This window comes from Lonchura striata, chromosome 15 (genome assembly GCF_046129695.1).
Source record: "Lonchura striata isolate bLonStr1 chromosome 15, bLonStr1.mat, whole genome shotgun sequence".
Classification (NCBI taxonomy): domain Eukaryota; kingdom Metazoa; phylum Chordata; class Aves; order Passeriformes; family Estrildidae; genus Lonchura; species Lonchura striata.
In genome coordinates, this window is record NC_134617.1 from 2,033,351 (window position 1) to 2,049,436 (window position 16,086).

Sequence of the window (16,086 nt, forward strand, 5' to 3'; positions counted from 1 at the left end):
GTGAATTAAGTGAAACCCTTGACAATTTTAAACATCTGCTCCTTCAGTAATTCCATAGAAATCAAATTTCTGGCTCGCAGAGTGCTTGCACCAGAGTCAGGATGATCAGGGACATCCCAGCAGGTGGAAGCAGAATTTCATGATGGTTGGGAAACAGAGCCACGTTTTGTTTGCATTTCCCACCCCACCCAACTACAGCTTTTTTTGGTCCTCATTTTGTACCAAACCTGAGGATTTCTGACAGCTCCACTGGCCCCACTTGGTACAGGATGCCCGAAATGCAGGGGCAGAGCTGTAGAAAGGAAAATGAGTTCCCTGTTCTCATAATCACCAAAGTGACTTGCTTTGCTTTCCTTTTTTCTTCTTTTTTTTTTTTTCCCTTTATTTTTAAAGGTGAAAGTGAGCTGATCAGTACTAACCTAGAACAAGTTTTCTATTGTGGAGTTTTTTTAAAGCAAATTTGATTTACTGTACTTGAGGTTTTTTTGCAGCCAAATCTTTTGCATTCCAGGGGAGGGGAAAATATTTGCTACATAAACAAGTAAAAAAAAAAATCTCTCTTGGGTTTTCTCTGGGCAAAAGGTGGGATCATGCCAGGAAGACACTACTTGTCTTAAAAGGCATAATTTATATGTCTGGACAAATGCTCTTTATGGGGTCATTTCCCTGCAGTCCCTCCTGGAAAGGGGGGGAAATTCTGATGGATTAAGGAGGAGCAAACCTGGACTGTGAACACTAAAACATCACTTTTTTATTTTTGTAGGATCCTTTTATTATTATTGTTATTATTATTATTGTTATTATTATTATTTCTATTTTCATTCAGACAATTTGTCACCAGGTGCTGGTTTTGAGATGTTGGGGCTGGGATTGCTCTGCCCCCTCTGAGGCTCAGCTCCATGACACTGTTCCACATGATCATGATTTATATTAATTGCTTTTATGGCAGGGAGGAAAGGTGAAGCTCTGAGGGCCGTGTTTTGAGGGAGTTCTGAGTAGAACAGAGACTTTGTTCATGAAAATTCTCTTTAACAGCCTCCCCCTCATTCATCACATATCAAAACCTGAAAGAATTCAATGGTAAAATGCTTTTAGAGGTGACAGTGAAGAGTTTGACCCTCTCTGTATAAAGTGACAGCACTACTGAGCACACACCCTGCAGAAACACAATTTTACAAGGTTTCTATTAGGAAAGAACTTTAAATCTCAAAATAGCTGTTAAAAATATCAGCAACAAGCTGCAAAGGCACATGGCTGACAGGGCCAGGTATAGAACTGGAAATTGTGACATAACAGAGATACATCTGTGTCTCAAATGATGGAGTTTGCCCTAAAAAGTTGGGTTTTGGTGCAGATTCCAGTGCAGGGGAGAAGGCTGAGAGGATGGGATGAGTTTTGGGGCAGAGGGGGCATCCCCTGAGGGAGGGAAATGGATTTGGGTGGCTGAAGTGACACTGGTCAGGGGCTCTCCCGTGGGGGCTGCTGGCTGCTGGGGAGAGATGGAGAAACCCAGGAGGGGATGGAGAACCCTGGAGGGGATGAAGAACCCCAGGAGGGGATGGAGAACCCCAAGCGGGGATGGAGAAACCCAGGAAGGGATGGAGAACTGCAGGGGAGGCTGGAGAAACCCAGGAGAGGATGGAAAACCCCAGGGGAGGCTGGAGAAACCCAGGAGAGGATGGAGAACCCCAGGAGGGGATGGAGAACCCCAGGAGGGGATGGAGAACCTCAGGAGAGGCTGGAGAACCCCAGGAGGGGATGGAGAACCTCAGGAGAGGATGGAGAACCCCAGGAGGGGATGGAGAACCTCAGGAGAGGCTGGAGAACCCCAGGAGGGGATGGAGAACCTCAGGAGAGGCTGGAGAACCCCTGGATTGCAGCAGGAGGGTGCTGGCAGCATGTCCTGGCTGGGTTTTGCCCCTGGGGTGCTGTCCCCACCCTCAGACCCTGGGGTAGAAACGCTGGAACAGAATTTTAACGCACACGACACCAGCGAGGAGGAATCAATTGGAGATTTTTAAATTCCCCCCCTCAGCTCTCCGTGCCATTCCTGCTCAGCTCTGGCTGGGAGCTGATACCAGGAGAGCCTTTTTTACCCTGTCACTGGCAGCTCTGTTTGACTCAGCTCAGATTTTTCTACTCTTTCCTGCCACTTCTGCCTGAGCCAGAAGTGATGACCTGATGAAAGTCACACTCCTGGAGAGCTTGAGGGGCAGAGAGGCACAAACACCTGAGCCTGCCAGGGCTGGGAGCCCCAAAAAAGCCCCAGGTGTGCTGCAGGTGCATTTGGGGCACTGCAGAAGGATGCTCAGGGTCTTCTTCCCCACCCCAGAGACAGCTGCTCCTTCAGAGCCTCCCAAATATCCCTGCCCGCCTCGGTGCATCGCAGTTTTTGGGTCCTCCACACAAAACACAGCTTGGGATTCATTTTCTGAAAGCCTTCGCTTCTCTGGAGCTGGGGAGTATTTTGGAAAATGAATTGGTGGTGTGATAAGTTGGGTTTTTAATAGACACCTTAAATTAGGGGTGTAGCAACACCAAAAAACCTCAGCCCAGGAGCAACCAAACCAACCCCAGCTTTTCTTTGCCTTCCACAGAAAGTTTGGGGAGGAGAAGAAAGAGGGAATCTTTGGAGCAACTGTGCATAATGTTTGGTGAAGGTCAATGATAACTTGATAAAATATTGCTGTAGTGTGATGTGCTTCTGCATATATATCCATTGCTAGTAAATAATGTAAAATCTTTTTTTTTTTTTTTTGAAAGTATTAAAAATACAAAAATACTCTTTGTTACAATGGTGGGATGCTTTTAGCCATGGAGTTCTGGAAGCATTTTTGCTGTGTAGGTGTTGACAAAGTGAATGCTGAATGTTTCTCCATGTCTGTGATGCTTCAGAAATGGAAGGGGCAGCTGCATTTCTGGCTCTGGAGCTCTCTTTTCCAAACTTTTCCATGTTCCTGTACAGACATCCAAGACCCTGCACCTTATGCAGAGAATGTTTACATTTAAAAAAAAAAGGATTTTTTTCTTTTTTTGGCTTTTTCCCTGTGCTGCTCAGATCCTGCTACTTTGAAATGAAAGTAGTCTCTGTTAGGAAAAGGGGCTTTTTGTTGGTTTTTTGCTTGTTTTGGGGTTTTTTTTTTTGCTCTTCCCTGCAATCAAATCCCTCCTGGATTGTGGCTGGAAGCTCTGGGACAGCTTGGACTTTTCTGGGAGTGGGATTAGAGGTGCTTGAGAAAGGTGTTTTTAAAAAAAAAACCCTGCCTTGGCTGTGGGGATGAGCTTTGTCCACGCTGCAGATTTCCTGGAAAACAGCAAACCCTGCTCCAAACCCCCTGGATGTCGTGGCTGCCTTGGGAAGCCTCGGGGTTGCATTTCCCAGCATCCACGTTCATGTTTCCTCCCCAAATGATGAATGTCCTGCTGTTCCCTCTGCAGCCACAAACACTCGTGCTGCTTTGGATGCACAAATCCGCTCCAAGGTTTCCCTGCCCAGGAATTGTTTGGGATTGCTGTGGGTGCCTCTCCTCTCCCCAGTTCCACCCGCGTGGATCCTCCGTAGGGATGGAGTTGGAGCTCTCCTTCCCCAGGTGGACACTTCACTGAGCCCACGCCGGGCAGGCAGCTGGAAAATGAGATATTTTAACCAAAAGGCTCCTTTAAGTGGACTTTTGAGACTTTTACCCAACGTGTCTGCTGGATTTTCCATGGAAAATTCCTCCCGACCCTCCGAGCTGGGTTGGCCCGGTGGAACTCTGGGTTGGACATTTTCCACATGAAGACCACTCAGAGCCACGGGGCAAAGAGAAAACTTCAGATCCTGACCCCTGCCTTAAAACCTCCAGTTCATCTTGAGCTCCAGAACATCCTGCACCTGCTCCCTCCCAGATCCTTGTTTTTTTTTTAATTCCGTTGGGAAATTGGAATCCGCTCCAAAAGCTGCAGACAACTTCAGGCGATGGAAAACAGAAGGAGTTGGAGCTGGTGGCTTTACTAAAACAACAAACTGGTCTTGGCTTAAAACCCTTATTTGTGCCTCTCAAGTCCAGGGAATGTTTCAAAAGAGGTGGATTTGAGCAACAGCTGGCCAGGACTGCGGTGGTGGCACCGGGGGACGCCTGGTGGCACCTGGTGACGCTCTGAGCAAGGGACCGGGCTCCGTGTCCTCTCTGCCTCATGGGAATGGCTTTCAAAGATGGCTGGTACCATCAAATTTGTACTTCTTGAATAAATACCTTCCTTTTTCTGGTAAAAGCCCTGGCGTGTGCGCGTTTGTGCTGCGGGATTGGCTAGTTCACTTTGTAGTGAAAAACCCTATTGTCTAATGCAACACAGTTCCTAAAAAATCATAGTGAAATCCCTTCTCCATTTCTCCTTCTGAAAGCAGCATCAGTAGAAATTCTGTTCCTGGTCCTTGGGATCTGGGGCTGGATTTGGGATTGCCCCAGGAAACCCCCAGGATGGGGAAATTCCAGGGATGGTGCTGTTTCTTTGCCCTATAACTTCTAGGAACACTTCTAGAATCAAATATTTGTGTTAAACAAGCTTTGTAATGTTTTCCTCCTCACTGCTCAGGGAAGAATTCCAGAATTCTGATTTTATCCTGCTTTGATTCCAAACTGCTTTATGGGTTTTTATCTTGTACTTTATTAACACCTCACAGGTTGTCTCCAGGCTAATAAATTATTTCTTATCCTAGGGAAGATCTTTTACTGCTGAGAGCAAACCACCCTGAATTTCCAGTGGAAACGCTGTGCAAATTCCCTGTATTTATAACAAAACAAAAAATTAAACATATTTTTTCCCCCTGCATTAAAAAATAAGAATAATCCTGGCCATGCTACAGCTTAAGAAATTCACTGTGTTCTTTTTCCTCCTGAAATTTCTTCAGGGGGGCTTTTGGCTGGGAGCTGCAATTCTGCAATTCCTCCATTACCTAAGGGACACGTTGTAATGTGAATTTGGGTGTGTGACAATGTTTTATCTTGCAGGCAAGGTGTGAAATCCGTGCAGAATGCAGAGCCTGGAGCTGTGCCTGGCTCTGGGGATCAGCTCCTTGCTGAACAAAAAGAATGGATCTGGGTAATTGTCCTGTAATTACGTTTCCTGACACTTCGTCTTAATTCAGGTCAGCACTTTTATAGTCTTGATTAACTACCAGAGGTAGCAGAGGAGTAGGAATAATTCTTTGTAGGCCACAGCTGAATATTTCCATTTTTAAAATAAAGTTCAAGAAATTAGGGTGATTTCACTGTAGAATTTGGGATGTGAGTTACAAACAGTCAAAGGTGTGATTTTCCTGGAAATTTTCCCTTTACGGATGTAAGAGACATAATTTTTATTTCTTTTATATGGGAGTGTGTACATACAGTGTCTTTGATTTATCAATATCCCCCTTTTTAATAGATAGTCACAAAATACAAGGTGCAAAGGCTTTGCACCTTTACAATTCTCTTGTAAAGAAAATGTATAATTTTCTTTAATTTATCCATATTCTCTTAATAACCTTTTTCCCTTAAATGCCCTTAAAAACCATATTCCCTTAAATCCCTTTAAACTTTTCCCTTAAATTCTTTTAAACATTTCCCTTAAATTCCCTTTAAAACCGTATCCCCTTAAACTCCTTTTTTAAGGGAATATGGATCCCTTATAATACAGATTTTTAGAATTAAAAAAATTATTATAAAATACAGATTTTTATAATTTTAAAAAAATATAATAAAATACCGATTTTTAGTACAGAAGCCATGGCAGGCTGCCTGCCCTGCCAGGTGGCATCTACATTTTATATCAAAAATTACACATTATATTTACAATAAAGTGCCAATATCTATCATTTATGTTGGACAGTGTGTCTCTACCTTAAACCAACAGAAAAGTGTCACCAGCACAATGAGATGTGGAGGGCAAGATGAAGGAGAAAAAGGCTGGGACACCCCAGATTCCTCCATCTTGTGCCCCCTGAACCCCATCCTAAAATTCCCAAAATTTCTAGTTTTCCACCCTCTGTTAATTAAAATATCACACTGTTCAAGCCCTTTTGGGTTGTAATTCCTCATACAAAAGTGGCAGTTTTTTCCATGGGCTAAAATGGAAGCCACGGGTGGTTTTGACTTCTTGCCAGGTTCTCCAAACCCCCTGCCAGGGTCTGGGGACAGCCAGGGCAGCCAGAGGGATGTGCTGGGCTCTGCCAGATGTGGGGTTTGGTTCCTGCCAGGGCAGGGGCCACCTCCAACTGAAAATATAAATAACAACTGAAAATATAAATCTCCACTGCCAGAAAGGAGATTGAGATGGGATATTGGGAATAAATCCTTCCAGGGATGGGCAGGGACACCTCCCGCTGTGCCAGGCTGCTCCAGCCTGGCCTTGGGCACTGCCAGGGATGCAGGGACAGCCACAGCTGCTCTGGGCACCTGTGCCAGGGCCTGCCCACCCTCCTAGGGAAGGATTTATTCCCAATATCCCATCTAAATCTCCTTTCTGGCAGAGGGAGCCATTCCCAGTATCCTGTCACTGCAGGCTCTTGTGAATCCTCTCTCTCCATCCTCCCTGCAGCTCCCTCAGGAAGGTCACAGCTGTGTCACCCCAAAGTCTCTCCCCTCCAGGTGAGCAATCCCAGCTCTCCCAGCAGAGCTGCTCCATCCCTCTGATCCCCTGGAGCTCCTCTGGGCTCTGCAGCAGCTCCAGCTCCTCCTTTGAGAGTTCCTTTCCCATCCCTCCCATGTCCATGGTTGGCTTCTCCCCCTCCTCCCCAGATCCCTCAGGGGACACCCCCAGTGTTGATCCTGGCCTAGAGCAAAGCTGCAGCTCATGCCCAGCATCAAAGCTGAGCTTTAGGGGTAATCCTGCCTTTCCCACCCCTCTCCCTCCCCACAGCATTCCAGCCCAGTGGGTGCAGGAGCAGCAGGATTGGATCCCTATTTTCAGGTCGGTCCCATCCTGGAGAAAGTAATAAAACTTCCCCTGAGGAGGGCAGGGAGCTCTCAGGCATCACCTGCACGAAGCTGGGAGCAATAATTAGCAGGATTTATTTCATTTGAAATGCCCACTGCTCCCAGTCAGGCTGCACAGGCAATTAATACCCCGGAACAGACAAGAGATGCTGCTCAGAATTCATGGACAGCATTAATAAGATGATTTATGAGAGAGCCAGGTGTGAATTCTGCCCAGAGAAAATGTGAAGGTGCTCATGGCTGTCTGCCTGTCTTCTCCTCCTGTCTTCTTCTCCCATCTTCTTTCCTGCCCCACCACTGGAGGAAAAAAAAACAAAAAACTTTTCCAACAAACAGAAACACTAGAAAAACCCCACATTTTTCTTTCAAAGGTGTCGCTTTTAACAATTATTTTCAGTCCTCTTTCATTTCCTCCAGTGCAGCGCAGAGGAAGAACTGAACCAGCTCCAGAATTTCAAACTCCCCCAAGTGTGAACACAGAGGACAAACTGCCCATGTTTAAAAAAAAAAATCTGCAGCTTGGGCTGATTCTGCCACCCTTAAATCTCTGCCAGTGGGGGGAAACCTGTGGGAAGAGGGATCATTTGGGCTGGAGCACCAAAACCATCTTGAAAATACCTTCAAATGTATTGGAGAACTGCAGCATGAGGTGAGGAAGCACTGAACCAGTGGGTGAGGGGTTGAAAAAAGCCTCATGTGGAGGACTTTTAGCAAGAAACCAAAAAAAAAAAAAAAAAAAAAATGCTTCTCAACGTGGACCACAGGTTTGGGAAAGGATTACATGTGCAGCAGTCAGGAATGAGCTCCAGTGGGCCAGAAATGCCCTCCTGCCCCGTGCCCCTGGCATCTGGCACAGCTGGCAGGATTCCTGCAGCCTGGCTGGGGTTTTTCCTACGTGCTCCCTGTGCCAGGACCTGGTTATGGTGTTTGGGCAGCCTGGCCCGGGGGCTTCACACTCTGCTGGCACCCAGGGGACAGGGATGGCACAAACCCAGCCAGGGCTGGAGGCTCCTGGAGCTTTGTCTGCCTCCCAAACAATGCGAGGGGGAAGGAGCAGCTTCGGGCAGAGCTGAAATGGATCCTGGTGGCTGTGCCAGGCACCCTGAGCCTCACAGCCAGGCCACTGTCACCTCCCGGAGCAGCAGGGAGGACACGGAGCTGTGTCCGAAAGCTTTCTGGGGAATTGCCAAGGCCTGAATTAACCAAGCTGCTTGCTAATTAATGTTACAGCGTGCTGCTGTGCTTGGAACACCTGAAGTGCAATGTTTGTAATGTCGCTGATGCCTGGGTTTAAATCCCAGGTGATGCAGAGTCCTGTGTGTCCCTTCCCAAAACATCACACAGAGCATTTGAGATTTTTAATGCCAATCTCATTTTTAAGAGCATTTATTGCTCAGGTGATAATTTCAATTGACATGCAGGACCTGGAAATACTCTGCCAGTTTTTTTGGGGGGGTTTTATTGAACAGCAAGGACAGGGAAAGATGATAATCAGCCCAACATTCTAGGGAATCATGTGTCAGGGAACTCGTAGGACATCGCTAAGATCAGATACTCTGAAAGAGGGAGTTTTGCTGGAATTATCCTTCAGGATGGAGGGAGTGAAGCCCCCCTGTTCCTGCGCGCCGGGACGTGGATTTGGGGCCGAACCGGCGCGGTGCGGGTGTGTGCGGGGCCAGCCCGGCGGCTCCGGGCTGCACCGCCGGGGTGTCCCCTAGATGTCCCCATTCCATTCGGGATCGCTTCTCCAGAGGCGCTGCGCTCCGCCGCGGGGAGGATGCGGTGACCCAGCGGACACCGGCCGGTCACAGCTCCGAAACCGACGCGGTTCCTGCCGCTCCTGGAGGCTGAAACCGGCCGTGCCCCTCCGTTATCCCGGGAGAAGGAGCGTGGGAGCAGAACCGCGGCTCTGCTGCCGGGTTGGGCTTCAGCGATTCGGATTTTCCGTGCGGGACCGGCACAGCCCCGGGATGGCGAGGGGGCACGGCTCCTTCCCTGCCCGCCTGGGCCGGGATTTGCTTTCCTTGGCTCGGGATTGGGATCCCCCGGCTGGCCCCGCGGCGGGGCCGAACCGAGCCGGGCTGGGCCATGGCCCGGTGCACCGGGACGGGCAGAACGGGGCCGGGATCTGCCCCGGAGGGACCGAACCGAGCCGGGCTGGGCCATGGCCCGGTGCACCGGGACGGGCAGAACGGGACCGGGTTCGGCCCCGGCCGGGCCGTACCCGGCCTGAGCCGTGCCAAGACGATTGGGCAGAGCGTACCCGAGCTGAGCCGTGCCAAGACGACTGGGCAGAGCGTACCCGAGCTGAGCAGTGTCAGGGCGGACCTTGACCCGGCTGGGCAGTGCCGGGCCGTACCCAGGCGGAACCGTGCCGTGCCAGGGCAGAGCTGTGCCCAGGCTGAACCGTGCCCGGGATGAGCCGTGACAGTCTGGGCAGGCCGTGCCCGAGCCGGGCCGTGCGGGGCGGTGCCGTACCCGGACCGTGCCCTGCCTGTGCCGTGCCCGGGCCGAGCCGGGCCGTGCGGGGCGGTGCCGTGCCCGGACCCTGCCCTGCCTGTGCCGTGCCCGGACCGAGCCGGGCCGTGCGGGGCGGTGCCGGCCGGGCGGGCGGAGGGCACGGGCGGCCAATGGCTCTGTCCCGGGCAGCCCAGCCCGGCCCAGCAGGTGGAGCGGCTCCGGCTCCACGTGCGCGGCCGGAGGCGGCCCCGGTGCCGGTCCCGCCTCGCCGCTCCCCGGGCGCGCAGCGGCTCCGTCCTCCCGGGGCCGGGGCGGGCGGCGGCTCCGCGGCTGCCGGGGCCGCGCTCCGCGATGGCTTTCGCCAATTTCCGCCGCATCCTGCGCCTCTCCGCCTTCGAGAAGCGCCGCTCCAAGGAATACGAGCACGTCCGCCGCGACCTGGACCCCGGCGAGGTGTGGGAGGTGGTGGGCGAGCTGGGAGATGGAGCCTTCGGCAAAGTCTACAAGGTGGGTGCCGGGGGGCTCCGGGAGCAGCGGCTCGGAGCGCCTCCGCTGCCCGGACGCGGCGGGGCCGGCGCCGCGTCCCGTTAGCCGGGAGGAGCCGGGCTTGGGACCGCAGCGCTCCGGGAAGGGGAAAGGAGGGAGAAAAGCTCCCTGCTTTTTTTTCTTTCTTGCCTTTTTTTTTAATTTTTTTTTTTTTTTTTTTTTTTTTTACTTTTTGTTTGTTTTTTGTCGCCCCGCATCGCCCGTTTTCCGAGCGATGCTTTTGTGAGGAGAGCCCGGCGCTGCCTGCCAAGCCCGCCGGTGCGATGAATGGTGAATGGAGGGAGGTTTCCTGGAAATCGGCACTTCCAGGGCTGTCTCCAAGTTTTCTGAGTCTCCGGGGCTGACGGCGGATTTGTATCCCCGCCGTTGTTGCCGGCAGGAAACTCGGGAGCGCCAAGAGGAGCCGGGTCCAGCGCTGTGAATGTTTAACCTCGGGCTTTAGGGACGGGGGTTTCGGGGATCAGAGATTCCCCGGACTTTGCACCCCGAAGCTGCGGCGTTCCCGCTGTGCCCTGTGCTGGCAGGGGCTGAGCCGGGGGTTTGGGGACAGCCCGAGGCTCCCGGGCACAGCTGGGGGACAGCGCTGCTCGGAACGGGGGTGGGAAGCGCCCCTTGGGCGGCTGGGTTAGATCCTCTGAGGAGTATTGCCTTTGAAAAAAAAAAATGAGAAATAAATAGACCAGGATGGGGGGCAGGTACTGCAGATCAGGACAGGGGGATTTGGTGCTTATTTCTCTTGTCACGGTATTTGACGGAAACTCTAAAAATTGAGTGCTAAACGCCCACTGAGTGAAACTTTGTAGTGAAAAACCCTATTGTCTAATACAACACAATTCCTAAAAATCATATTTAAATCCCTTCTCCATTTCTCCTTCTGAAAGCAGCATCAATAGAAATTCTGTTGCCATTCTGCTCTCTGAGGTGCATTGGAAATATATTTGTGTGTAGCAGCACTCACTCCTGGATGATTCCTTGCTTTTATTTGCTCAAGTTTCTCAAACAGTGACAGGAACCAGGTAAACAGTGTAAAATAACTTAATTGGCCTCTGAGAGAAAGGAAAACTTAAACATTTATTTAAATGCTTTCTATTTTAAATAAGTATAATGTACCCAAAGTAGGTGACTTAGAGAATAAAGCTACTTTAGAGGTGGCTGGTTTGGTTTTTCATCTCTGAATGCCTCAGTTATTAACCCCAGCCTCACCAGAAAACCATTGTCAGGGTAACTGTATTACTGCAGGTAAAGAATGTCAGCCTGTCAGGCAATAACATCACATCTCCAGCTCCTTTCATCCCCATTTTGACCCAAATGAGAATGAAAATGTCCCACTGGACACCATGTGTTTACAACCAGAAGTTCATTCCTTCTGGAACTTGAATATTCAGGCAAAGTTTTGCTTCTGTGGACTTTTAGCCCTGTTAGGCAGGGTGAGGTTTAGCATCGTGCCAGAAATCAAAGGGTTATTTTATTGCATTTAGCAGCATTTCACTTCTCCATTGCTTTGATCTCTCCTCCACCTGTTCTCCGTTCCATCTGGCAAAAGGTCATGGCTGGATTTTGAATTCTCATCCAAGAGTTTCTTTGTTCATTTAAGAATCCCAAATTATTTGGGGGTGCTGTTGCTATAAACCCTTATTTTAGGATAATAAATTCTTATTTTATAAGGATTAATAACCCTTATTAATCTTTATTTAGGATTTATAACCAGCGACACATTTTCCTGTCGCCTAATGATTTTTGGTGTCTCCTTTTTTTGTTTTGTTTTTTTTTTATATCTGGGGTGGGGATGAGTGTAAGGTGGAATGTACAAGAAAGGGTTTTCCCTCTTGTGCTGCTCAGCCCCCCAAAAAATTTCAGAATAACCCACCTGTGCTGCAGGAGAACACCCAAAATTCAGTGTAACAACTTGAATCACTCTCCTGACCCTGAAGTCAATTTGATTTTCTGACTGGAGGCATTGCCTGCAGCGAGGCTGAGCGTCTGCAGGGCCCGGAGCTTTTCAGGATGTTCAGTGAAATTCCCATTTTCCGCCCCGTTTCCACGCCCGGAAGCGTGGGGAGGTGACGGGATCCTGTGCCTGCATCCTGCCCCGTGTGCCATCTGTTGTGTCCCCTTGGAAAGGGCTGAGCAGGGCTTTGTTCTCTGGGCAGGCAGACCTGGCAGACACCGAGGTGTGGAAAGATGGAAAAACGGGCTGGCTTTGGGAGGATTTGGTTTTGTGAGCAGGAGGAAGGAGGGCTGGGGGATTTGGGGTATTCCTGCCCTGTGGAATCCTGTCTGGAGCTGTGTCCTGGGCTCAGCAAAGCTGAGCTGGCTTCTCACAGTGTTCCCAGAAGTAGGACAGGCTTCATTTAAATACATATTAATTAAAAAGAATGAAATTTACAGCGGAGTCTGGATCCTACACTATTGTAAATGCAGGCAAACCCAATGGGAAGAAATGCTGATGTCCGACTCAATTCAGAAGGCTGAATGATTTCTTTATTATAACTGTGCTAAAATACATTAATATAGTATATTAAAGGAGGATACTAAAACTACATATTACTTTCTCTGACTCCAACACAACTCGTGACCCTCTCTGAGAGTCCAGCCCCAGGTGGATTGGATTGACCACCAGGCTCAAACAATCCTCACCAGAATCTAATTAAATACTCACTCTAAGTAAACAATTCTCCAAACACATTCTACATAAGAAAAACAAGGAACAGAGATAGAAATTGTTTTCTCTTTCATTTCTCTCTGTGCACCTCTATGAAAATCTTGAGAGGGAGAGAAATGTGCTGCCACACTACACAGCAGACCTAAAAAATCCCGTGGCCAGCAGCAACGGGGACTGGGATTTCCCTGGTTTTATAGAAAGTCTTTTTGCAGCAGAAGAGGATCTGCCTGCACGAGGAACCAGCTGAACAGAGGGCAATGAAGCTGAAAAGTGGGAGGGGGTGGGGAGGAAATGTTCCTTTCTGGCTCTTCTTCTCTCAGTGCTGTGGTCTTGGCAAGGCCAGAGTCCACTGAGGACGTGGTGGCAGCCCACAGGTGACCAAGCTTTGTCACCACCTCATCCAAAGCTGGGTAAATGGATGATCCCAAATCCAGCAGTTGGGAGCTGTGGTTGGTGGGTGCCAGCCTGGGAAGGCTCCAGCCTGCCCAGAGGTTCTCCACTCAGACCCTTCCCAAGCTGCCTTAGAAGAAAAAGAGAGCTATTTTCCTGAGAAAACACCTAAGATACCACCCATAAACCCAGAGGATCTGTTACCACTTCAGAAAAGGAAAGCAGAGTTATTTTCCTGGAAGAACAGCTAAGATACTGCTCACAAACCCAGAGGATCTGTGTTGCCACTCCAGAAAAGAAAAGCAGAGTTATTTTCTTGGAAGAACAGCTAAGATACTGCTCACAAACCCAGAGGATCTGTGTTGTCACTCCAGAAAAGAAAAGCAGAGTTATTTTCTTGGAAGAACAGCTAAGATACCACCCATAAACCCAGAGGATCTGTGTTGCCACTTGAGAGCTGGCATCATTTGGAGGGACAAGTGGCAGTGGCAGCTCTCAGGGAAGATGCTCAGGGTGAGCCCAGCAGTGCAGGAGCCCCTGCATCCCCTCTCACCCTGCATCAGTGCCAGCAGGAAGGGGTGATGCCCACGCGGGCAGGGAGAGCCCCCAGCTGCCAGGGGCTCCTCTGGCTGCTGCAGCACAGCCAGAGCCTCCTGCCTTTCCCCTGGGGGGTTGTTTTGCTGCTCCCTGCCTCTTGTGCAGGGCTATCTGCCCTCCCCAGCGCCTGCTGAGGGGGACCCTGGCTCCCCGATAAGGCTCCCCCCAGTAGGGTGGGGACGCCCAGGGGGTTGTGGAAGGAGCTGGGGGTGCTCAGCCTGGAGAAGAGGAGGCTCAGGGGTGACCTCATTGCTCTCCACTGCTCCTGAAGGGAGGTGCAGACAGGTGGGGTCGGTCTCTTCCACCGGGCAGCGCTGACAGAACAAGAGGACACAGCCTCAGCTACGTCAGGGAATGTACAGGTTGGATATTAGGAAAAAAAAATTCACCAAAAGAATAATAAAGCACTGGAGCTGTCTTCCCAGGGAGGTGGTGGAATCACCATCTCTGGGTGTGTTTAAAAAAAGCCTGGACATGGCACTTGGTGCTGTAGTCTAGTGAAGTGTTAGGGCACGGGTTGGACTTGATGATCTCAGAGGTCTCTTCCAACCTCTTTATTCTGGGATTCTGTGATTTCTGTGATTCTGTGATTCACTTTAGCCCTTCAAATCGCCTTCCCACAGCTCCATCCCACCGAGTCCCGTGGGCACAGCGAGGCAGCAGTGCCTCTTTTGTGCCCTTGTTCTCCTTCCTTCCCCAAAACAGGCTGAAAAAGGCGAGTTTGGGTTATCTGCTGTGCTGTGCTGTGCTGCTATCGGTGCTGCACATGCTGGGGTTAGAAAGGCAGCTTTCGAGCAGGGGTAGTGAAAGGCTGATTGTTGGGTGCTGTGCAGCTGCCTGCAGCAGCAGCAGGGCTCTGTGGGCACCGGAGTGGCCCTGGCACTGCAGACCTCTCTGCTCATCACCCCAGCCTGCGCCACTCGTGGCTGGCTCAGAAGATCCAGGCTCAGCTCTTGGTTTGATCCATCAGGGAGCAGGGTTAGGTGGGATTTTGGGAAGAAATTGTTCCCTGTGAGGGTGGGCAGCCCTGGCACAGGGTGTCCACAGCAGCTGTGGCTGCCCCTGCATCCCTGGCAGTGCCCAAGGGACACTTGGATGGGGCTTGGCTCCACCTGGGGTAGTGGAAGGTGTCCCTGCCCATGAAAACAAAATGAGTTTTAATGTCTCTTCCAGCCCAAATCGTTCTGACTCTACACTTCAACCTGTAATTCCTGGAAAGGGTGTCACCGAGAGATGTCAATATGCCGAGTTAACTTTGAAAAAGAAAAGGGAAGGAAAACAAAAGCAGGGGAAGTTTGAGCTGATTGGCCACAAAAAATATAAGATCAAAGCACGGTCTTGTCCTTTCGAGCAGCTGAAGGCTTTCCTTAAGATCTTTTTGCTTGGGAAAGAGGAGTGGGAACGTTTGTTAAACCTTGCAGAACTTTAAACTCAATTTTCACTTTCGGCTGATGGGAACGTGGGCTGTGCCATCCCTGCGGCAGCCCTGTGCTCTGTGTGACAGGGGACAGGGACAGCTCTCCGTGGCCTAAATATTTGGACAATGACTTCAGTGGCACAGCCCAGATCTTGGCAGTGCTGCTGCCAGTGGGAGCTGTGGGCAGCTGCCTGCAGGGGAGCTGGGATGAGCCTTCCACGCTCAGCACGTGGCAATGGCTGCTGCTCAGAAAAACTCCTCCCTGCACAACCTCATGGCTTTGTCCATGTTTTGTCTCCCGAGAACCCAGTTTCCTTGGAGAAGAGGTTCTTTTTCTTGTCTGTGGGGTGCTGGCTGTGAATGTGGGGCTCTCCTGGTGGCTGGGGGTGGCTGTGCTGTGTCCCCATCCGCTGGCACTGCCAGCCTGGATGCAGAGAGAGCAGAGCTCCAGCACGGACAGTGCAGGCACGCTCTGCTCCCTGCATGTGCCACCCCAGAACTGGGGCTGGAAGGGGCAGCGTGTCCCTGGCACGGGGCACAGCCATGGCTCTGTTCCTGCTGGAGCTGCATCCTCTGACTTTCCTCCTGGCTGCAGAGAAGCACCTCGGAGCCACCTCCCCACGGGAAACCTTGCTGCCACTCCTCACCTCCCTGTGCTCCTGTCCCTGGGGCTCCTGGCTTTGCTCTGCTGGGACCTGTGTGGTTTTGGGGAGGTGGGAGAGGCACAGAAGGAGGCTGTGCCCAGCAGCTGCTCGTGGTTCTCCTCAGCACCTGGATTTGCTCCTCTCTGTATTCCTTCTGCAAAGGAAGTGCCAGCGCTGCTGCCCACCCTGGCAGCCCTGGAGCTGGGGAAGAGCTGAGTGTTTTATTCCCCTGCCAGGGCCTTGCTGAGCTGATGCTTTCCAGCCCAGTGAGAGAGGGCTGCCAGCCAGCCAGACCTGCCAGTGCCAGCCTGAACCCCTTCCTTGGCTCTGGGGTGTTGCAGCCATTCAGTCCCTGCTCCCACGGCTCTCTGTGGACCAAATTTGTAGCAGGAAGTTGCTAGGAAACCCAGAACT

General features: G+C 50.8%; 1 protein-coding gene across 1 annotated transcript in view; it reads left to right on the plus strand.

The window, feature by feature from the left end:
- The first annotated feature begins 9,708 nt into the window (after positions 1-9,708).
- Positions 9,709-16,086, plus strand: part of STK10 (serine/threonine kinase 10) — a 47,674-nt gene continuing 41,296 nt past the window's right edge. The window contains exon 1 of the mRNA XM_077786646.1: positions 9,709-9,923. Coding sequence (XP_077642772.1) covers positions 9,768-9,923 — 156 coding nt within the window. The 5' untranslated portion in view covers positions 9,709-9,767. The remainder of the gene's footprint in view (positions 9,924-16,086) is intronic.